We start from the raw sequence: 23,824 nt of genomic DNA, 5'->3' as shown, positions 1-23,824 counted from the left end.
ACTGAGAAAGAGAGAGGAGGAGACTGAGGCAGATTATGGATGAAAGCTCTGACTGTCCAAGCTGGTTGGGTCCAGCCCCTCACTGGGCACACTGAGGCCAGAGAGGACCTCATCTCAGGTCATGTTAAGGTCATGTGGTGAGTTGGGGCAGAGCCAGGAAAAGAACCAAGGGCTTCCCCTCCCAGCCTTGGGCTCTTTCCTCTGTAGGAGGCCTCCCATCTGCAGCAGCTGACAACTTTGGAGACCATGTCTGGCCAGGAAAAGCACCTTCCTGGGCAGAGCTGCCAGAACTGAAGATATGCCATCATCCTCTGACTACCTCTTAGAGACAGTTATGTCCTGGCAGGGTACCTGCCTCTTCTCTGTCTCGCTCCCTTGGCTGTAAGGACCATACCACAGTCTCCATCTCTGGCTAGAAGGCAGGGAAGAGGCAAAGAAGGATGCACAGGACTGGGTGGCCACTCCGGCAGTCTGATCTTGGGCAAGTCTCTCCCCATCATTGGCCTCAGGTCCTGCATCTATAACACGAGGAGGTGGCTTTGATGAGCTTAAAGGTCACTTTCAGCTCTAACAGGACTTGGTTGTTATGAGTTTCAACACCAGGAGTGTTTATTAAACATCTACCAGGATCACCAGGGTGAACGAGATGGATTTAGTAGTACTCTGTGGCTTTACAGTCCATTAAGGCCGGGACCTAGTGCCCAAGGTTCTTGGAAGCTCCAATCCTGATATCCACTGTCTATTCTGGGAAACTTGGCTGACTCTCTGACCCCAGCTTGAGCCCAGAGCTAATGTAACTCTAGTCTTGGGTGTCCAGGAATGCCTGCTGGTCTAATCGATGATCATGCCCACCGCCCACCACCCTGCCCAGGTTTCGTTATCCCCTTGACTTTGCCCTCCCCTCCACCCTCTCCCATGTGGTGTCCACCTCCCCAGGCCCATCTGGGTCCCTTCCCTATCTTCCCAGCACCCCCATCTCTCCACACTGGTCTTCCTGTGATTCTGCCCAATGAGGACACTTGCTTTGGTCTTCCAGCTTCCTGTGACCGCCTCTCCCACCGCTGGGTGAAAGGAGGAACAGGAAAGAAAGGGGGACAAAAATAAAGCATGTTGTTCTAAACTGGAATCTTCCCTGTGACCCTCCTGGAATTTCCATGCAGACTCTGTGGGGCGTGTGAACAGGGTTTCCCGGGACGCTGGCCTCCTCTGCCTCATTCTTGCTGGGTGGAATATTCCCCCAGGGACCTGGTCTCACAACCAGGCTCCAGGTGTCTCTGGTCAGGCCTGGTGCTCCCTGGGAAGGGCAGAATGCAGCAGTGGGGTGGAAGGAAGTGGGAGGGAGGGAGGTCCCTAAAGGCCCCTGTGTGAAATCAGGGCAGAACTGATGTCATGCCTAGCTGGGAATCTGACATCCAGGCAGCCAGGGGGCTCAGCCCTGTGAGATTGTCCCAGGGCATCTAAGCTGTGATGTGAAGTCCCAGGCTGGTGGTGGGAAAGGCCATGAGGCCCAACCTCCTCTAATGCTGAACTTCTCTCTAGAGTGTCCCTGCTAAACTTGCATACCTCTGGCGATGGGAAGCTCACTGCTTCCCAATCACCTAGTCTCTCTTTGGACAGGCTATCGAAGTCTCCTTCCGAATATCCTGCTGACCCTTACCTCTCTGGGGCTGCATGCCCTGTCCTTTTGGGCTACAAAGAACAAGTTCCTGATCCCCAGAAAGCTCTTCAAATCTTAAAGATGATGGCTGCAGCCCTCAGTCTTCCTACCCCTCCTAATCTCACCCCAAGGTCTCCTGTCCCATTATTTGACATCTCAGAGTCAACAACGCCCAAATTCCCAATTCTCTCTCCTGCACTGAGGCTCTTGGCCTGATGGTGTTTTGGGGGAGGGTACAGATCTCCCTCCCAGAGGCAGATGTCAAGGAGCACTTCTTCCATCTTCTGGGGCTTTGGTTTCTGGCGATCAAAGCCATTCCGCAACCAGGCTGTCGCCACTTTGCCAGCCTCAAACCTTACAGGGCTTCTCGACCCACTCTCGGGTCAAACAGCCAAGTGGGCTTGTTTGCTGTTCTCCTGAAAATGTCTTTCCTCCTCCCTACCTTTGTACACAGAACTCTCCACCTGGAATGCCTTTTCCTCTGTTCTCGGTCTATCCAAAGTGTGCCCCTGCTACTCTGACCACCCCTACCCCAGGTTTTCCTTCCCTGAGAGTCTGGGCATCCACTGTCACACGTGGGATAACCAGAGCTGTCCTCCTTCCATCCCAAATCATGGAGCGTCTCGGCCTGAAGGGCCCAAAGGGACTGATGAACTTACTTCTGTGTTGGCTATAGAGCCAGGGCTAGAGTCTTAGCCTGTTTCTTTCCCTTTCTTCCCATCTTGTTCAGCTTATCTCGTCAGATGCCTTCAGACTCAGGGGTTGTTGGGTCACATGTCTGAGGTCCAGCAGGCTCCAGGCAGACTGACCAGTGGCCTCTGAGCCCAGCAGCCCAGGCAGGGTGGTGTTGTGACCACTATGGATGGCCTCCCTAGGCGGCAGCCTCCCTCTGAACACTTCACCCCATCCCTATTTCTCTGAAGGAGGAGGAGGGTATGGGGCAGAAGCTAGTGGCAGCTGAGCAGTGTCCCTGTTAAGTTTGCAGGGTCCAGTGTGTTTTCCATCTCCCTTGGTGCATGGCTTGGGTCACAGGAGGACCTTAGAGGAGGTGACCTATGCTTGTGGCTGGTATGGGCTCTCGGGAATGTGCAAGAGTGAGGCTGCTTCTTACAGAAATGCACTAGCTGACTACCCCTTCCTCAAATAACTGATGAACTGTGACAGTCAAGGGCAGCCCAGGACTGAACAGGCCCCCAGGGGTACTCAGCCCACAGTAAGGTGTGCTCACTGGTGAGAACTGTCTGCATTTTTGCCCCTGAGCAGGCGTGGGGATGGGAGTGTGTGTGGGGGCTCTGTTTATATCTTACCGTAACAACGCCTAATCTAGAAGGAGGCATCATGCTTCAAATGGCCCCCTTCCTAAATGCCAAGAGTTTTCCTATTAGATGGGTAGAACCAGAAGTAGCTTTTTCTCACAGACTCAGGGGGACAGTGCTAGAGTATATGTGCATGGGTTCTGGAGTCAGCCAGACCTGGGTTTGAGCCACAGCTGAGCCTCTTACAAGCTGTGTGACTTTGGGCAAATGACTAAACCTCTCTGAGCCTCTGAGTTCCCAGAGGGATAATGTTATTTACCTCAGAGAGTGCTGGATGGAGGGTTGGCCGCTTGGGAAGACTTGATATATGGCGATTGTTATTTCTGAAGGAACAAGGGCAGCTTATCCCCCTACGTGGAAGGTAGAGTTGGGGTCCAGTACGGCACCTCCTCCCCCAAAAGAAACTGCCTTTTGTCATCACATTTTGGCAGTTATTTTTTATTGAGTATTTACTATGTGTCAGTCACTGTTCTAAGGACTTCATGAGTTTTAACTCATTTAATCCAGACAATTCAATAACCTAATGAGGCAGGTACTCTTACCATGCCCAAGGTCACACAGCTGTGATTAGGCAGAACTGGGATTCAAACCCAGTCAGCCTGACTCCCCTCTGGCACCTTTAACAGCCAGCCTGCTGCATCTTAGCCCCACGCTAGGAGTGCTCTGACCCGCCTGCTCCCCTCATCACCTGCGTGCTAGGATTCATGCAGCCCACACTGGAAAGGCCCCTGGCTCCAGAGTCAGCCTCTGTTTTCTCATCCAAACGAAAAGGGGCCTGATGAGTGGGTGATCCATGGGCCACGAGAGTGGGTGACTCATGCTGTGCATTTCTGGTTTGAATTGGAGAAAAGGTTTCTGGTGGTGAAGCACTGTCACCAACAAGCCTCTTTTGCAAGAGGGGAGGGGGCCGGCCTCTGCGGGCTCTCGCCATGTGTGGTGAAGCCCCATGGGGCCAGGGCTGTCTAGACAGGCCTTTAGGAGGTGGCAGACGCTGTGGGCTCTTTCCTCCGAATTCCTGCAGACCATCACAGGCAACCTCTGATTGGCCCGTGGCCACTGCATACTGCTGGACTGGGGGAGGGCCACGTAGGCTGTGCCCATCCCCACCCCAGGGCCTGCAGGCTACCCTGCAACTTGGTGCATGTAGGGCAAATTTCTAGATACCCGTGTGGACAGTAGTGTTGCAGCATTTCTGTTTCTTCCTTATGTTCTTAATTATACAAATTCAATAAGAACAGAATAAAATGTGTAACATATATACTTTAAGAATTCAGATAATTTCAAGTGTTGTCAAGGAGGGGAATGCTCACGTACTGCTGGTGGAAGTTGTGACATGGTTTGGCCACTTTGGAAAATAATCTGCTTTCCTGTGAAGTTGACAGGTGTGCACGCCAGAACCTAGCAGTCCCTCTCTAGCTATGAACCCCAGAGAAACTCTGGCTCATGTGCCCCAAGAGAGATGGACAAAAAAGGTCATAATAACCATAATTGGAAAAAATCTTTATCACAGTTCTTTGCACGACCCCATGGCCCTGAGCCCCAGGGACTGTTTAGTTGGGAAATCACTGTTGAGGCAGGGCCCAGGCATAGCCTGGCGATGAGGACCTCAGAGGCCACCTCCCCTCACTCTCAAGGCTCACACAGGGAATCCGACACAGCCCCGAGGGCCAGTGGCGGCACCAGGCCTGGAACTTGTATTTCTCGGGGCTGTATGTGTCAGCTCTTCCCTGGAACAAGCCAGCCTGGGAAAGGGCTGACTTCGCCCCAAGAGCTGCCATGTGGATCCTAGGGACCAGTGACAAGCAAACTCCTTTCTGTCCTGGGGCAGTGGTGGGGCTCAAGGAAGAGCAATAGCCTTGGAACTAGAAGACTCGGGTTCAAGCTCTGGTGTGGTCACCCGCTTAGCCTTGGTCTCCTCTACGAAGTGGGATCCCTCGTCACTGTGCTCAGAGGTGCCCTGGTGGGCAGGCTACAAGCATGCATTTTGCAGACTGGGTTCAAATCCCCTCTGCCACTTCCTAGCCGTGTGACCTTGGGTAAGCTCCAGTGGTTTCTTTCCCTATAAATTAGGATGATGGAATGATGCTGATTCCTTCCTCAGGGTAATCCTGGGAGGATTAAATGATAATGCAAGAGATTCAGCCCAGTACCTGGCAGGGGGGAAATCCCCCATACAAATTCATGAGGTACTTTGGAAGGTCCCTAGGAGTTATGGGGTGTGGTGTCCAAGGAGCAAGGCAGGAGGTAGGAGACCCCTGGGGACAGAGGAGCTGGGGCGGCCGGCACACATACGGTGCCCAGGTTTAATAGTTCACGAGCTGTGTGACCTTATGCAAGCTACTTAACCTCTCTGTGCCTCAGTTTCCTCATCCGTACAATGGGGATAATAGTTGTACCTACCTCACAGGGTTGTTCTGAAGATTAAGTGAATTAATTTGTGTAAAGGTCTTAGGCCTGGACTGTCATAATCACAGTGTAATTCTCCTATCCGCACCACCTTACAGAGGCCTGGACTGGGCAGAGACTTGTTCTGTTACAGCTCTGTCATCAGCTCTCCAGGTGACCTAGAACAGTGTTCTCTTTTTGTGGGTTCAGTTACCTCAGCTGTGTTTGTGAGGGTACCAGGCTGCTTGACAGCCCAGCATTCTCAAAACTCCATGTGCTCGGGATTCCCTGGAGAGCTTGTAATGTAGCTTCCTGGGCCCCACTCTGGATTCCCTGTCAGTTGATGAGTGTGCAGTGCTTCAGACACCGCACTTTGAGACACGTTGCCCATAAAATGCCCTATAAATGCAGGAAAGGAGACGTCATCTAGCCCATTAAGCATCTCAAGCTGACCCCTCTTCTGTGCCCCTTAACCTCTGACCTCTGAACTCACCTGTCCTGCCTCTTTCCAGACCCTGTTCTCTCTTAAGCAACTCAGGGTGCTCCCTGGCCGGGTCTCATTCCCACTTCCCTCTAAACACAGCTAAGGTCATCTTGCCTCACAAGAGGAGTAGGGTCTAATTGTAATGAAGATCAGCCCCGTTTATCCTGCTCTTTGGTACCTATGTCCCTCACTTCTTTTTCCCCCTTTTTTTAAAATAATTTTTATTTTTTTTTAATTTTTATTTATTATTTATGGCTGTGTTGGGTCTTCGTTTCTGTGCGAGGGCTTTCTCTAGTTGTGGCAAGCGGCGGCCACCCCTCATCGCGGTGCGCGGGCCCCTCACTATCGCGGCCCCTCCTGTTGCGGAGCACAGGCTCCAGATGCGCAGGCTCAGTAATTGCGGCTCACAGGCCCAGCCGCTCTGCGGCATGTGGGATCTTCCCAGCCCAGGGCACGAACCCGTGTCCCTTGCATTGGCAGGCAGATTCTCAACCACTGTGCCACCAGGGAAGCCCAATATGTCCCTCACTTCTTATGACAGCCAAGTGAGGTCGGAACCAAGACCATACCTATTCTATAGAGGAGGAAGCTGAGGCCCAGAGATGGCAAGTGACTTGCCCAGGGTCACTTGTTCTGTAAGTAAAAAAGCCAGAATTGGACCCAGGCAATTGGATTGGGTTCCAGAGTCTGCTTTTGGACTCTTATGGCCTCAGGTCTTGCATAACCAAAAGTGGGGAAGTGAGGGTGCTGGACAGGCTGGTGCTGGAGGACTGTGTCCATTCTGGGCCCCAGATGTGGCCAGAGCATATGCAGAAGAGCCACGTTGCCTGCACGTCTTCCGGCTGTGACCCAGGCCTCTGCTCTACCCAGCCCTGCCTCCCATGTTCCCCACTGCAAGTCCCCTGCCTTCCTCTGAGTCCCCTGGCCCCACTACTTCACACCCCTGACACTCTCTGCTGTCTTTTCTGTCCCCGTGTCTCCAAGGTCTTGAGCCCCTAGTACACTGAATTTAGAGACCAGTCCCAGCCCCAGCAGAGGCTGCCTTGGGGCCAGGCTCATCCTGAGGTCTCAGGGCTGTGAGCTGACCCTTCCCTTGGCCAAGCCTGCAGTCAGACACTACAGCTCCTTTCTATCACCCGAGGCTCAACCTCCAAAAGCTCCCCCGGCACTGGGTCTGCTTGGCCCCTAAGCCTGTTGTCAAACGGCAGACTCAGCTCAGGGCCTCCTGGGGAAATTTCCCAACATCAGCTGCCCTCTAGGCTCAGACGGGGCTCAGAAGCCGCAGCCTGCATGGAGACCATGTTGTCTGATGGCCTCACAGTACAGAGGGGAAACTGCAGCCCAGAGAGGGTAGGGCATCCGCCCAAGGCCACAGGGCCAGGCAGTGAGAGGCAGAACTGAGGCCGGAGCCTGCGCCCCCAGCCCCCAGCCAGCGTGCCCTTTCCACGGCTGCGTCCCAGCCCCGGCCTCCCTGCCTCTCTGCCTGTCTGCTGGAACCTGAGCTGACATCGCTTCTCCAACAGCTTTGCTTCTTGAAACCATTATTTGAAAACAGTTTTCCTTGCCAGGAGCCCCAGGCTCTTAGAGCTGAGAAATCAAACCTCATAGACAAGGAATAAGCACTGTCTACAGCGAAGCCAGCAAGACGGGCCCAGACGCGGGTGACGCTCAGGCGGCGGGACAGTGACGCTGTCCCCTCCCGCTGCTGCCACCCCCCATTTAACCACAGCCACAAGGAGTCCTCAAAGCCAACAGGACCACAGATCCTGCACATCGGTCAGGGCAGCATGGGCGCTTAGAGATCATCCGATTCAGCCCCTGCACAGATGAGGAAACTGAGGCCCAGAGTGGGTTAGCAGGAGAGCAAGGACCAGCCCCTGGACACAGCATCCCCCCAGGGAGGATACCACAGAGACCCCCCCCCACCACCTCTGACCGCGCCATTGACTCGCAGACCCCTGTTTGCCATTGGTTCTTACCTCTCCTGGGGTCTGGTCCAAGTGTGGCTCCTTGTGGCCTGGAGACGTGGGCCAGCCCGTTTCGGGGACGGTTTCTCAACTAACTTAACTGGGCCTCTGGCACCCCTCACTGCCACTGCCACTGCCACAGGGGCACTTTTAAACAGTTGGCACTGGGCCCCCCTCCCCTTAGCCCCTTGCCCGCTGCTCCCTGGCTGCAAAGGCCCCTCTGCCTTTTACCTTATATGAGCTGAAGAGGCGAGCCTGGTGTTGGGGCGAGGCGGGTGCTGAGTCCTCTGAGGGCCCCCATTGGCCCAGGCGCCTGCCACGTGACCGCCTCGCCTTGACCTGCCCCTGGTGCCGACTGTTGCTTTTACCCCCTAAGGAAGGAGTGGTTGACAATTTTCATATTTCTTCTAAATTTGGAGATTTCAGACAATGCTGGGAGGCTTGGCTCCAGCTGCCAGAGGCCCATGTGGAAGTCATTAAGCTGAAGAAGGGGGGCCGGGGGAGAGCGGGAGGCAGGGAGAGGAGGAGGAGGAAGGGGGTAGGGGCTGGAGTTCTGAGGGTTGCCAGTTGTCAGCCTGGGAACACGAGCAAACTCCCTGGGAGCAAGCTGTGTGTGAGAATTTCCTCCCTCTTCCCTGGCCCCTGTGTCCCAGGACAGGAGTGGGAGTTCTGAGATTTTTTTCTGGGAACCCCCAGCGGGGAAGACGCCAGTCCTGGCTCCTGGGGTCCAGAAGGTGGTGGGAATGGCAGGGGATGGGGGACCATGAGGAAGTAAATCCTCTCTCCAGAAAGCTGGGACCCTTGGATGCCAACCCCATCATTGTGCAAAGAAGGCTGGGGCCCCAGAGGGCTTGCCCCTGTCACAAAGGGGGCTGCAACGGGGCAGGAGAGGGAAACCGGGGACTCGCCACTGGGGCGCCCTTTCCCCTGAAGTCCTAGTCCTGAGAAACGCCTGTCTCTTGCCCTTTCTCATTATGCTCTGGCCACGTTGGCCTCCTATAGGGTCCTTAGTGTGTTTTCATGCCTCTGGGCCTTTGCAATTGCAGTCCTCTCCACCAAAAGGGCCCTCTACCCAGAGCTTCCCATAGCTGGCTCCACCTCCTGCTTCTGGTCTCAGCTCAAAAGTCACCTCTGGGAGAGGCTTACTTGGCCACCACATTATTCTCTATTGCTGTCCCTGCTTGTTGCCCTCTGGGACTGTGCCTGTTTTTTATGTATCTACTGATGTAGTTGCTTGTTGTCTAGCTCATCGTGGAGAGCACGACTCCCCCTGGGGAGGGTCTGAGTCCCCAGGCCTCCTGCAGTGCCTGTGAGGGATAGCCGGGAAGACGTTTGTGGAGGGATGGCTGCGGGCATAGGAGTGGCTGCTGAGGCTGGAGGAGGGCTCCTCCCAGTGGCCTTGCTGCTCAGAGCTTCCCTTCTGTGGCCAGGCTGCCTGGACCCCAGCTACCTTCATTCTCATTCTCATTCACAGTCAGTCCCCTGGACCCCTGGCCCACATGGGACTGCTGCCCCCTCCCTCCCCTCCCTCAGGGCAGGATTCCCTCCAGCACACGGCCTTGGACCATCCTGCACAGGGCAGCTCCAGGGGTGTGGGGTGCTGAACCCTACACCGTCCCTGACCTTAAGAGGCTCCCAGTCTAGTAGGAGGATCTTCACCCCGACTTTGTTCCTTCTGAGGAAAGAATTCTCTTGTCGGGAGGCCTATGTGTTTGTTCCTGCCTTCGCTATTTCTTAGCTGTGAGGTCTGGGCACAGTTCTTCAACTGCTGCTCTGAGCCTCACTTTACTCCTCTGTGAAATGGGAAACTAGGGCCTGCCTTTTGGTGTTGCCACAAGGGTCAGGTGGGGTGGCCCCTGCAGTCCTAGGGGATGGGTCAAACATGGAGCCAGACGGTGCTCATTACTGCCTCTGCTGCTTCCCACGGGGAGTGGGGATGGGAACTGTATTGAACATCTGTGAGCCTCACTTTCCCCCTCTGTAAAATGGGGCCAGAAACAGCCCCCACCTCCCAGGATTGCTGTGACGACGATGCGAGACCATGCTTACGAAGGGGATAGCCCTGTGCAGCTCCAGAGTAAGTGCTCAGTAAATGCCAGATATTTATTTTAAGGGTTATGACACCACACCTGACACACAGCAGGCTTGCCATTCATGTCATCCCCTTCCCTCCTGAACCTAGAAGATGGATACCATTCACAAGCGCACCCCTGGGTTGTAAGATCATGGCAGGGAAGGCTTGTAACCCCCGCTCCCCGCTCAGTGTTCTGGTTTGACACTCCAAAGCGCTACCAGCAGATCCCAGGGTAAAGATAAAGGCAGCCCAGCGGAACCATCAAAATTATGGAACGTCCACTTTGGAGGTTGTGAAACTTGTTATGCTTCTATTACTTGTGCTACTGTAGCATCAGAGATATTACATCAAGACAGAAAAGAAAACAGAAAAAATGACCAGTATAAGTTACAGAGAGGCCCACCATTTCAATACCCAAGAACCCTGTGCCTGGCCAAGCATGCGTTGGCCACCCCTGTGAGCCAACAGTCTCCGTTATCATAAAGTCTGTTACCAGAGGCGAGAACAAGGAATAGAAGCAACCTGCAGGCAGACCCTAGGAGAGGAGGTGTCCTGGCACCAAAATATCTCAGAAGACTAACTAAATGGCAGCCATATATGACTCAGTGTCCACAGATCTGTCTCAAACATTTTTGAAGCCATTTCTATTTCCTCCCATGTCCTCTCCTGGGAGTTACGAGTGCTTTACGTCTATTAACCATTGTGTGAAGTGGCTTTTCTTTCCACACTGGCAAGGCAGCCGTGAAATCCCCCTGCTCCCAGAGGAAACAGGTCAGTGAGACTCTGGCTTTGAATGTGTGAATAAGGCATCTTAGGAGGTGAGGGGAGCTTCTTGTTAAGGGCTGGGTATGAGAGTGTGTTTGGTGAGTTCTGTGTCCTCAGAGGGTATGTGCAGTCAGGGGCAAGGGAATCCCTAGCGGGAGGGTGAGGGTCCTGAAGACCAGGAGACTCAGGGGGCCGGGAAGAGCTGCTCCACCTCTACAGGTGATCGATGAAGAGGTTGAGCTGATACAGTTGGAACCTTCATGAAGGTGGGGTGTAGAGCTATGCAGGAAGGACTTTTTTGAGTCAGTGGATTAACTCAAGGATGAGATGGGCTGATGGGCTGTCTTGGTAAAGTGATGAGTTCTGTGATGCTAGAGGAATGCAAACAGGCTGATGACAACTTGGCAAGTCCCTTCCAGCCCTGAGGTCCTATGAGCTTTATCTCACACTTCATGTTCTCACCTCCCACCTGTCCCTAACCCCCAGCCCTGACTTCGTGCTAATTCGACCCAAAAGGCACAGCTCAGAGGTGATCATTCGGGAGACATGTTTTGAAAAGTGCTGTTAAAAAATCAAGCTCCAGGGCTTCCCTGGTGGCGCAGTGGTTAAGAATCCGCCTGCCAATGCAGGGGACACGGGTTCGAGCCCTGGTCTGGGAAGATCCCACATGCCACGGAGCAACTAAGCCCGTGCGCCACAACTACTGAGACTGCGCTCTAGAGCCCGCGAGCCACAACTACTGAGCCCACGTGCCACAACTACTGAAGCCCGGGTGCCTAGAGCCCGTGCTCCACAACAAAAGAAGCCACTGCAATGAGAAGCCCACACACCACAACAAAGAGTAGCTCCCCGTTCGCCGTAACCAGAGAAAGCCCGCGCACAGCAACGAAGACCCAACGCAGCCAAAAATAAAAATAAATAAAATAAATAAATTTATTTTAAAAAAAAAGAATTTAAAAAAAAATCAAGCTCCATATGTTTTCTTTGATGAGCATAAGACTTTTGTTCCATTGACAGAGTTTGATTCTGAGAGGTAAGTAAGAGACAATTAGTGAAGAAGTACTTATAATTGTCATCAAACCAATTTTTCAAAGCTTAATTGTACACTTAAAAATAGTTAAAATGGGGGCTTCCCTGGTGGCGCAGTGGTTAAGAATCTGCCTGCCAGTGCAAGGGACACGGGTTTGAGCCCTGGCCTGGGAAGATCCCACATGCCGCGGAGCAACTAAGCCTGTGCGCCACAACTACTGAGCCCGTGTGCCACAGCTACTGAAGCCTGCATGCCTAGAGCCCGTGATCCGCAACAAGAGAAGCCACCGCAATGAGAAGCCCACGCACCGCGACGAAGAGTAGCCCCTGCTCACCGCAGCTAGAGAAAGCCTGTGCACAGCAATGAAGACCCAACGCAGCCAAAAATAACAAACAAATTAATTAATTAATTTAAAAAATAGTTAAAATGTTCAGTTTTATGTTATGTATATTTTTACCATAACAAAATAAATGATGTGTCTGTGTGTAGGAGTAAGTGTGGATGTAGCAAGGTGCCCTGCTGGAGGTTAAGTTTGTGTTTTGTCTGTCCCTTAGTCCACTGCCCAGACAGATCAGGACAGAAGGTCATTATGAACTGCCTGAAGGGAGTATTTCTGGGAAAGGCAGGGAGAGGGATGTAACAAACCTTTTGTGCTGATCGCCAGGGAAAAGTGGTTGTAGGGGAGGGACAATGGTGTGGCACAGCCCTCAAAAATCCTGTGACTCCCTGGCATACAAATGCTGATAGGAAGTGGGACAGGTTTGCCCTTGTTGAAGAGCCCCAGGTGGTTAGCTTGGAGCCCTTCCCTGGTCTAGGGAGAATATTAGCTTTCACCTCTGTGGCCCCTTTGGGAGTTGTGAACATGACCCACAGTTTGGGATATGACTCACCAAAACCAGCTTCTGCTTGGACATTCATATCCTTCTATCATGGTCAGCATATTGATATAGCACCAGATGGGACTCAACACTGACCCCACCCCCAAGACACCTGTAAGGACTAGGGGACCCCTGGGTGCATAAGAGGAAGATGGTAAGAACCTTGGGGAGAGTGGCTACCTTGCAGGTCTGACTTCCTGCTCTTACTGGCACATGGGCCTTGAACATTTGAAGTCTGAGGACCAACTGAGCTGCAGCAATCACACCCTGAATGGTGCCAACGAACACCCTGTAACGTGTGAGTGTGCGTGTGGTTGCACATGTGTGTGAAAATGCACGGTTAGTCGTTTGCAAGAATGTGGGAATTTGGGTGATTTTTGGCTTACTTCATTGTAGTTTTCTGTTTTTGATTTTTTCCTGATTTACATTGAGGTAATGAGCTTAACTAAAGGGGCTGAGTTATATTCTATACTATAGTTATATATATACAGTTATTGTATATAATATTATGGACTTCTATTTTTACTTCTATCTAATTTCTATTTTTTATTTGTGTTAAGGGAATATAATACATTCGTATTATAGTACTTTACAAAATTTATAAAGATTTATTTTTAAAAATAACTTACTTAAAATATATTTATTTAAATAACCATGGAGATCAAGCCAGCTCCTATTCCATTTTTCCCCAGGGAGGGGGACACTAATCATGACTGCTATTGCAGGGGGCTCAGTTTTTCATAGAACCCAAGAGTTATGTGGTCCTTGTTTCACCTGCTTGCCACAGAGCAAATTGATGCACTGCCCAGATATGAAAGGGTTATGGTAACAGAGTGGGGTTATTGGAGATAATTTCCAAATGGGAGCAACCTGGTTGATGGGATTAGGGAAAATTAATAGCCCCCTCCAGGCCTCAGCTTAAGTTGACTTTCCTCGTCCCTCTCTCCCCTTTGCCGCTGAGGTCCCCTCCCTGCTCCCCACCCCCACCCCATCCGTGTCTGCCCATCTGACACTCCTCAGCAGCCCTGAGGACTGCAGGCTGACTCCAGGCCTTCGTAAACCACCCGGCACTGTTAAACAAATCCTATAATTAGAAGCCAGGTTTCCTAAACGAAATGAAAAATGTAACATTACCCTTTGTTTGTTCACTGGATGCTCAACGCATGTCCCATGACCCAGAGGAGCTATGACTTTGGGTTTCCAAGAAGCCTTAATAAGGTAATGTTTATAAAGTTCTTAACTTTACAACTCCGTCGGAGTACAAGTCTGTGAAATGAGGACAAGCCATAATTCCGAGAGATCTACCCCCTCCTCACCCAGTGGTAGAGAATGTTATCTCCTTATGTGATGTGCAGAAAGCCCCAAGGTTGGGATTAAAGGAAGTGGGTTCTGGCCCCAGCTCTGACACTGAATTGCTGTGTGACATTGTATCAGTCCCTTTCCCTCTCTGGACTTGTGTTTCCCCATCTGTAAAGGAGAAGACATGATGAGACTTGCTTGTTCTAAATGTCTCTTCTAACTCTGACATTCTACAGTTAGATTTCTGTGTCTCTCTATCATAGGGTTGTATCTCAAGCCAGGATTCTTCTCCAGATTTGACCTCCCTTCCCTGGACTCCTCAGAAGGACTTGGTAATGTACCTTGAACTGGATAAATTGCTTGGGGTTGGCAAGACACATAGATGTATCCTTTTGTGCCTCAGCTCTGAACCCTTAGGGCCTCTCTCATGAGACAAAATGCATAAAAATAATGTGAAAATGACTTGCAGAAAAAAAAGAACTCTTCGAAGGAATTCAAACTGGTCAACGTGAGGAACAGAGGAAAGAAGCACTGTTCTGTCTGGAGATGGTAGGCATTATTAAGTTAACATAATACTATGTTAACATTATACATAATAACTGACATTTATTGAATTATTTCTATGAACCAGAGGGCTAAGGGTTTACATTCATCCTTTTAGTTAACTTCACAGCAAATCTGTGAGGTAGGTACTTTGTCATGATCCTCACTTTATACATAAAAAAACTGACAATCTTTTTAGATGAAAGAATTTGCCTGAAGGAAATAAGTGGTTGGAGCTAAGACTCCAGAACCCACGATTGACTGCTGTAAATCCACTACCTACATACCTCTGATTCCATTATCGTGCTTGTGGAAGAAAGTATCACGATAAAGCTTCTGTCATTCTGTGTCGTTGAGTGATTCTGATGAGCATAGCACGCCCAAGCAGCCTACACAGGACTTGTAATATAGGTGAGAAAGACGCCTTTGCTGGCCTAAGCCTCCAAGAGGATTGTTTGTTACTGCAGCACAACCTGGCCCATCCTGACTGATACTACTTGTCATAGGCAAAGGGAGCAGCTCTGTTCTTTGTATTCTCAAAAGGAAATTTGTCATCAGCATATGGAAGGAGCGGGGAGGTAGACATTTAAAACAAGTAGAGACTGATAAGAAACTTGCGAGCATCTGATAGGAGTATCACTGAGACGCCAGCAAAATGATCTGTAGGGTCCCACTGAGCCTGTGATTCTAAGAATTGGTCTAAAAAACAAGATTTGTAAGTGATTCTGGAATGACAGAGTCAGAGCTGGCTCTGTGGTTGAGATAATGAGGTAGAATGCAAAGGAATCCCAATATGGAAGACAAAAAATTATGGACATAGCTATGTGATTGCTTGACTGAAGAGCCAAACAATCCCAGTTTTTTCCAAGAGCACACTGCTGGTGGAGAGGGAGATTGGGGTCACCCCGACCCTTGAACTCTCTCCAGAGCTGACTCAGAAAACATATCCCTTGCGCACTGAGCCCTCTCGCCAGACACATTTCCCTCTAATGTAAGTTTGTCCGTAGAGCACAGCCAGGCCATATCAGAAATGATTTGAATGGCCTTTGGCTCTGTGTCCACTGCCTAATGACAGGGTGCCCACTTCTAGCCACGGCCTACTTCCAATGCTCATTCCCTAACTGGGAAAAAGGTTAGGGTGGGGTGGGGGTCAAGAGTGGTCTCAGAGGCCCAGCCTTTCATCTCAATCTCTGCCTCCTTTTCCTCACTATATGAATATGGGCAGGTTATTTCCCTTCCCTGGGCCTCAATTTTGTCTTCTGTGAAAATCTTATATTCACATGGGATTGATGCCGTGAGTAAATAAAGTCACAGATATAAATATGCTTTGTAAACTGTAGAGTGCTATGAATGTAAGAGGGATATCACTGTTAACACTAGGCAACTACTTGCAGCATCTGCCTGGGTCCTAGGGCTGGACCACCGCTGTCTCCCAGGGCCAGAAACCTTGACACTGTCTTCTAACAGTAGAACAATGATCGAGGCTTCTTTTTTGGGAACCAGACTTTGGAAATGGTCAGATTCCATGCTAGCCACTTCTTCCTCCTTCTCCACAAATGTACAATATTTATGAGAACCGACCTTCCAATGGAAATTTGGCAAGATTTCACATTCTGGAGACATTGTACCTTCCTCCACATGCCCCGAGGACTGAGGTCATGGGCTTCCCAGGAGATGAGGGAGTTCCCACGGATACAGGGGGTACAGGGGACTGAGAGGAGAGGGGCCCAGCAAGAGCCCTAAGTCACAGTCTGGTCCTAAAATGTTGGTACTGTTACCTCCACCATCCTCTGTAAGAACATGAGCTCAGAAACTGTTTTTTTTTTTTTTAATTAAAAAAAATTTTTTTTTTAATTTATTTTTTTGGCTGCATTGGGTCTTCGTTGCTGCACGTGGGCTTTCTCTAGTTGCGGTGAGTGTGGGCTACTCTTTGTTGTGGTGCACAGGCTTCTCATTGCGGTGGCTCCTCCTGCTGCGGAACACGGGCCGTAAGCGCATGGGCTTCAGTAGTTGCGGCGTGTGGGCTCAGTAGTTGCAGCATGCAGGCTCTAGGGCGTGCAGGCTTCAGTAGTTGTGGCTCGCGGGCTCTAGAGCGCAGGCTCAGTAGTTGTGGCGCACAGGCTTAGTTGCTCTGCGGCATGTGGGATCTTAGTTCCCCGACCAGGGATTGAACCCATGTCCCCTGCATTGGTAGGTGGCTTTACAACCACTGGACCACCAGGGAAGTCCCTATATTTGATAAATGAAGGGAATAAACCCTTCTCGAGACCTCCCAAGGCTCTTCATTGCCCCTACCTTGAAGGCCACAGCTCCTAGAAACTTACAGAGCCTCCCAGACAAGATATTTAAACCACCACCTGGGGCAGCTTCTTGATATTGTCTCCCAACAGGTTCAGGCCACAGAGACAAGCTTCTGCAGGGAGGCCTGGGTTGAGGTTCACTGCAGCTCTAAGAGCCTGTAAGTTTTTGAGGCTGTTTTCCAGAGGGGGAGGCAGGGTGGGGACGGAGGCCTTGGCTGTGGCCATAAGGGCTCCTTGCTGACATGTGAGGTGATGCGTCTTGGAGTCGCTGCCTGTCCCCCAAGTGGTGGGTAGTGAGTACCCTCAGGGTTTCTCTGTTCTCTCCGCAGGTCCTGCTCTGGTCGCAGTGGGGGCCCAGGCTCCTGAGCCAGGCGCTGAGAAGCACATGTGAATAAGGCATGTCCGCTGCCTGCAAGAAGCTTCCACCTGGTGACTCTTCAAAAAAAATAGTAAAACAAAACATGCACGTGCAAGACCCCAGCCGCAAATTCGCAGTCACGCAGATATACACCAAAACCAGCGCAATAAAAAGAGCGCTATCTGAGCCAATAAGTGAAGCCAATATGTAAGTCAGCCTTTGGTAAGTACCATCCGTTATTAGCTGTGTTGGGGGAGCAGGCCTTTGAACCCAAGCCGCAGGGGAAGTGTCCCCCGTCCCCCTGCCTCTCCCTCCCAGGACTCCTCTCCCATAAACAGCCGGGAGACACCACCCCCTTTTCCCCTCATCCTCCACAGCACAAGCTCTTCTTCCTCCGGGGTCCGGGCTCTGGGGGTCTGAAGAGAACATTTCTCATGTTGTACCCTTTTCCTGCTTCCGCTGGAGGACGGGGCTTCCCACCCAAACTAGATGCAGACCCACCCAGCAAGAGGAGGGGCTGACAGCTTGCGGGGGAAGATCAGAACTCTGGATCTTGTAAGTTCAGACGTCCTGTAAACTCTGACCAGAGTATAAACATCCCCCGGGACTGAGGGGAGGATGTGCTGGTGGGCAGGGGGCCCGGCGCCTCCATCAGCCCTGGGGACAGGCTGTTTATTCCACATCCCTCACGGGCCCCCTTGGGCTCCTTCCTGTCTAGGTCTGGGCAAGTAGAGGCAGGCAGGACAGCCCCACATGGGGCCTGAGGCCTCGGACATAAGATTCGACCTCTCAGGGCTGGAAGGGAACTTTTGTTTTTGCTTTTTTTAAATTTATTTATTTTTGGCTGTGTTGGGTCTTCGTTTCTGTGCGAGGGCTTTCTCTAGTGGCGGCGAGTGGGGGCCACTCTTCATCGCGGTGCGCGGTCCTCTCACTATCGCGGCCTCTCTTGTTGCGGAGCACAGGCTCCAGACACACAGGCTCAGTAGTTGTGGCTCACGGGCCTAGTTGCTCCGCGGCATGTGGGATCTTCCCAGACCAGGGCTCGAACCCGTGTCCCCTGCATTGGCAGGCAGATTCTCAACCACTGCGCCACCAGGGAAGCCCTGGAAGGGAACTTTTAAAGCTCAACAAGCTCAACTCTCTCTTGTTTTTGCATCTCCCTCACAACTGGTCTTCTGGCCTCTGCTAAAACACCTCGGCTAATGGGGAGCTCAGGGCAGTCCATTCTATTACTGGCACTCTGGCAGCTGGAAAGTTTTAGAAAAATGTTGTTCTAGAATTGTTCAGTGTGACCTGATTGAGCACAGCTAAGAATAATGTGTACAACAAAATAATAGCAGGGCCATTCACTGAGCCCACACTGTGCCAGGTGCTTTATGTGCGTTATCCCATTAAATTCTCCTTCCTCTCAGGAGGACACATAGGCTCAGAAAAGTTAGGCCACTTGCCCAAGGTGACCCAGCAGTTTTGTGGAGGGGCTGGGGTTCAGTTGCTTTAGTTCAAAGTGCATGCTTTAAATGTTAGCCTATACTGGTTTTTCACAATCAAAAAGCAAAAATAGCACACATAACACAAAAACACCATACAACAAACACAGTCACACACAAACCGACCACATTACAATAAAAACAACCCAAACTGGCCAAATCTTAAGTACCCTTTGTAGCCAGGCAAATCATAATTTTTATGATAAAGCCACTTTAACAACCCTAGGAGGAAACTGAGGCTCATTGAAGTTAGGAAAAACGGATGTGGCCACTTTAGAAGGGGCAGAGCATGTGTCCAAGCACCATTTCTGAAGTCTGCAGTCTGCCGCTACACCGTATTACATGATAGGAGGGCACTGTAGCATAACGGAAGAGAAAACTTTTATCATTATTATTATTATGTTCAACATCGAGAGCTTTAAAAAGCAGGATGTGCATCCTCAGAGATGAATGATCTCTCTACACTGGATGTGTCTAGCAAAGATGCTTTAGAAGAGAGTCCTACACAAGATATCCCCCAGCGTCAATCTGCAACCCAGAAACACAAACTTGGTGTTTTCGAGGCTGGATGCTGGGTGGAAGGGAGGCCTCGGCCACCCAGCCCCAGAGCACAAGCCCACCCCTTGCAGTCCTACTCCGCCTCAACTCGCATTTCCTTGACTGCTCCCCTGGGGGAGGAGGTATTGGCGCCTGGCCTGGGCAGAGGGTCATGTGGATGTGGCGGACCCTCTGCACATCCCAGTGGCCGCCCATTCACCCAGGCCTTGCCCTTTTTGAGAACTGGGAGCTTTCTGGCTGGGTCTGTTCCCACCAACAGCGTTCCCATCCAGGGAGCTTAAAATAGTGCCTCTTGGCTGGGGCTCTGGAGTGAGCAGTGAGGGAGGCATTTGTGCAAATATGGGCCTGGGAGAAGGACTCCTACCCCAAGAGGGTGGGGGTGGGCTGGGGTGGGCAGTGCGGCAGGAGAGCCAAGACCTCCAGTGGAGGATGTGCCCTCCTGGCCACAGCCCCCCTCCACCTTGCAGTAGAGGCGCCTGCTAGTCTCCTCCTGCCTCCCCGACCTTACTGGGTCCACTTGGGCAAATCTCTACACCGAATCCCGCAGGTCTTCCTGGCCCAGCTGAGGCTCCAGGGTGGGCCCACTGGGAACAGGGACCTCTACATTCTTCTGCTGGTTCTATCCTTGTCCCCACCTCCTACCTAGGAACACTCCAGAAGCATCCTTTTGAAGGCCCAACTCAAAAGTTATTTTTAATAATCACAGTGACAATTGCAGCTGTCACTAATTGAGGGCTTACTTTTGTCAAGCGCTCTGCTAAGTGCTTTAACATGCATTGTCTTTGGTCCCCACGACCATCCACTGAGAGCCAAGTTACCATTATCTCCACTGTGCAGAAGAAACTAAGGCTCAGAGAAGTCAAGTAACTTCCCCAAGGTCACACAGCTCTGAATTGGCAGAGGCAGGATTAATACTCAGGTCTGTCAACCTCTGGAGTCTGAACTCTCACCTCCTGAGCTGCACCTCCTCCTCCGGGTCCCCGCTGCTCTGGGCTCCCATGCTCCATCCCAGCATTATCACCCTGTATCACATACATAAGGCTGTTTTGATTCAATGCATCAAGTATTTAGTGAATGCCTACTATGTGCCAGGAACATTGCTGGGTGCTATGCCCACACCCTGGGAGCTCTCAGATCCCCTTGGAGGACTCTAGTTTGGGCTTGGGCTCAGTGACCTCCCTGACATGCAGGATCTGGTTTGAAGATGTCAGGGTGAGGTTGAGGCAAGCACAGATCCTCCTTGATGATCAGCTGCCTCCTTCCTGGACATTCCTGCCTCCTTCCTGGCTATGATGCTCCTCTCCTTCCCGCCCAGCAGGGAACAGCATGTGCAGGAATCAGACAAACTTGCTTTGAATGCTCTGTGACTTTGGGCTCTCTGAGCCTCAGTTTCCCCATCCGTAGATTCGGGATAAAATTAGGACCTCACCACAGGGTGGTTGGAAGGATTTAATAAAACAATGCACATGAAGGACTTAGCACAGTGCCTGGTGGTCAGTAAGTAGAATTATACAGCAGCTATTATTGGTAACTGTTTCTTTCTGAAAATTACGGTGTCCAGGTGCCAGATACTTAGGGCCTAGCACGTGGTAGGTGCTCCAAGTGAACGGAATCACTCACACAGCAGACAGAAGCCCCCAACCCTCCCCACCTCTGCCCCCTCACTCTTGGCTGGTCGTGCTGTTCCTGATCTGATGTGGAAGGTGTCCCGGACACTGGTCTTCATCAACAGTAGGGTCGCTTGGGCAGCCGGGGGCAGGCAAAGGACTTTTACTTACCTGGTTCCCTCGTTTTCAGCCCAGGGTCCATTCTAGGGAAAACGGGTGGCTGGCACGGAAGTTCTGCCAGGGTTTGCCTGCCTGCTCCTTGGGGGTGTCTGGCTTTCTGGTGGCGCCACCTGGTGGTGAGTACAGAACTGCTCCTAGCTGGGCGGCGGCTAACGGACCTGGTGGCTCTGAGCACGACCATTCCCTGACACTCACTCTCCAACCCATCCACCCCTTCCCTCATTCCCCTGTGTTGACCACCTTCTGCGAGAAAAGACCTAAGGACCCCAACTCTGCTGTGGGGCAGATACCCCTGAAGCCCAAGTTCCCATGCCTCCCTCAGGCCTGGCTCTGACCTGAGGTGTAGGGTCTCTAAGTGGTTGGCCAGGGTTCACCCTCAGGATATCCTTCAGGGCTGATGACCTCTCAGTGATTTCTATAAACCAAGGCTGGAAGAATGGGCCTCCTTCCTGGCCTGAGATGGCCCAGGAATGGGAAACCCAGTGATGGTCCCTGGGCCCATCCTTGACTCCCCACTGTACCTGCTTGGGTACACACAGATCCCCCTCCACATTGAGGGGGCTCTGGGACTCCCAGAGGGACTGGCCTGGCTCCTAGGTTCCCTCTTAAGCAGCCAAGAGGCCTAGCCCAGCCCAGAGCTGTATGTATAAAGTTTGGAGAAAACTAGTAAGAATTAGAAGACTGAATTGTGCTCAAACCAGCCTTACCCCACCTTGCACCAACATGCTGTGTGAGCTTGGGTAAGGCCTGTCCCTCCCTGGGCCTTGGTCTCCTTGTGGTAGAATGGCGGTGGGGCAGGGAATGAGCTAGGGGATGGGTGAGGACCCCTATAGCTCCCAGACTGGGACCTTGTTAAGGTGCAAATTCCTGGGCCCGCCCCATCAGAACTCTGGGGCCAGGACCCTGGAATCTACGTGAAGTTGGAAGCTGAGGCGGCCAAGTCCTGTCTTTGGGAGACGGAAGCCAGCAGTGTGTGTCGCCAGCAGGTAAGGAGAGTGGGGTGGTTTCAGGGGTCCTGAGAAGCAGAGGAACCCCCTAGCAGCCCAATCCCCATCTTTTAATTTCTCCACCTTTCTGTGGATGCAGGGATGTGTCCCCCCAGCTAAGTGTCTGTTGGACGCCACCGGCAGCGGCAGCAGAGGGACAGCAAGGAGGCGGCACAGGTTACAGCCACGTTGCCCCCATCCTTTGCCCTCTCGTGCTGGCTGTTTCGCTTGTTCAAAGGACAGTGGTGGTGCGGCTGGGACAGCCTGGGGTGGGACTGGGGGCCCTTGTTGCTTGAGGAAGTATTTTCAGAGTCCCCCTCCCTCTGGAGTTTCCAGTGGTAGAATAGAGCCCTGTCTAGTATTTGACCAAATATGGTGGTATCTCTCATGAGCTCGAGCCTCCGCCAGCTTCTCAGTTATGCTGTGGAAACCTGCCCCGGACAGATTAATCTTGTGACATTCAGGAGCGCCTTGCACCCTGCGTTCTTCCCCTCGGTGATTCCTGTAAATGGCCAAGAGTGGCCCTGTGTAGGACAGTGCAGTCCTGGATGCCTGTTCACGGTGTCCCTCCCCTGTCCTCTTCACACCCCCTTCCACCCCCTCCTTCGTCTCCCTGGGGGGACTTGCTCACATTCAGCTGGGCTGCTCACTCAAGGGGAGAGATCCAGACCAGCAGGGCTGGTCCATTCAGCCCCTGATTCCAGGATGTGTAGACCCTGGGGTCACCTGAGCTCATGAAATTGTGGCCAGAGCCTGTGAAGCCCAGAAGTCTCTCAGCCATGAGGGTGGGCCCGAGGGGGTAGAAAAGAGAGTTGGCTGAGCAATGAGAACCGTGCTTGCTCTGATGCTAATAGAACAGCTAACGTTCCCAATAACAATTATACAATTATTTTATAATGATAACATTCATAATAAACAGCTGTGTTTATTGAGCACATACTACGTGGCACTGTGCCAGTTGTTTAACATGGGTTATTTCCCTTACTCCTTGTGGCAGCCCCGAGAGGTGGCTACTATGACATCCCCATCCTAGAGATGGAGGCACTGAGACTCAGAAAGATTTCAGGGAGAAATGGGCCAGGCCACTGTCGATTCCTGGGTACGACTACCATTTTACAGAGAAGGAAACTGAGGCTGAGAGAGAATGGAAGTCACAAGCAGCCACACAGGGGCAGGCCCTTGGAGTGGAGACCTTCTCTACACGAGGGGGAGCGTTGCATCCAGAAGGCCAGGACAACCGGCCATGAAGTCCTCATGAACCCGTGACTTGGCCTGCGTGAGAGCACACAGATTCAGAAACATGTTCATAGCAGGCCAGAATTGTGCAGAAAATATGCCAAGAAAAACAGAGTGGGGTGGTGGATAAAGCCCCACATGGGGACCAGATACGAACCCCAGCTCTGTCATCTCTCACTCACTGTATAATCCTAGACAAGTCCCTTCTTCACTCCGGCCTCAGTTTCCCCTCCTGTGAACTACCAGTGTACTGGGGGCCACTGAGCTCACCTGAGGCTGGCTGAGGCCCGAGTGCCTGAGGCTGTTTCCCTGGGAGATGGGGCCTGTGTCCCACTCCTGGCTAGCTCTCTCTGAGAACATTTGATCTCCTGACCAACGGACAGCCTGTCCCTCCTCCACCCTTGCCCCCTTGCCATCCCCCAAACTAACGAAGCCGATTGTCTCAGGCAGCCCTGTGGGTGCTGGCTGGGCGGCCGGCCGCAGGCCACAGGCGGAGGTGCCACCCGCCAGAGCCCCATCAGACACACAGGGCATTGTCCCTCAGTCAACAGCCCCTGGGCACCTCGGCCCAGCTCCTGGCCTGCCCCCACACCCCTCACCGCCTGCCACTGCGCCAGGCCCAGCCAGCTGGGGGCCCAAGGCTCCCAGGCGATGACGAGCCCACCCACCCACTCCCCCGGCAGCCCCCTGACGAGCTATAATTGCTTCGCGCCG

General features: G+C 52.1%; 1 protein-coding gene across 1 annotated transcript in view; it reads right to left on the bottom strand.

Moving 5' to 3' along the window:
- LOC130707182 (uncharacterized) overlaps positions 1–23,644 on the bottom strand; it is a 34,745-nt gene extending 11,101 nt beyond the window's left edge. Inside the window, exons 1-2 of the mRNA XM_057540400.1 lie at positions 23,381–23,644; positions 7,822–8,015 (exon numbers count right to left, since the gene is read on the bottom strand). Coding sequence (XP_057396383.1) covers positions 7,822–8,015; positions 23,381–23,644 — 458 coding nt within the window. The remainder of the gene's footprint in view (positions 1–7,821; positions 8,016–23,380) is intronic.
- Between the last annotated feature and the right edge of the window lie 180 nt (positions 23,645–23,824).

Source organism: Balaenoptera acutorostrata, chromosome 2, assembly GCF_949987535.1.
Source record: "Balaenoptera acutorostrata chromosome 2, mBalAcu1.1, whole genome shotgun sequence".
In the NCBI taxonomy this organism is placed as follows: Eukaryota; Metazoa; Chordata; class Mammalia; order Artiodactyla; family Balaenopteridae; genus Balaenoptera; species Balaenoptera acutorostrata.
Note: the sequence above shows the minus strand (reverse complement) of the source record. Positions and strands in the feature narration are given on the sequence as shown.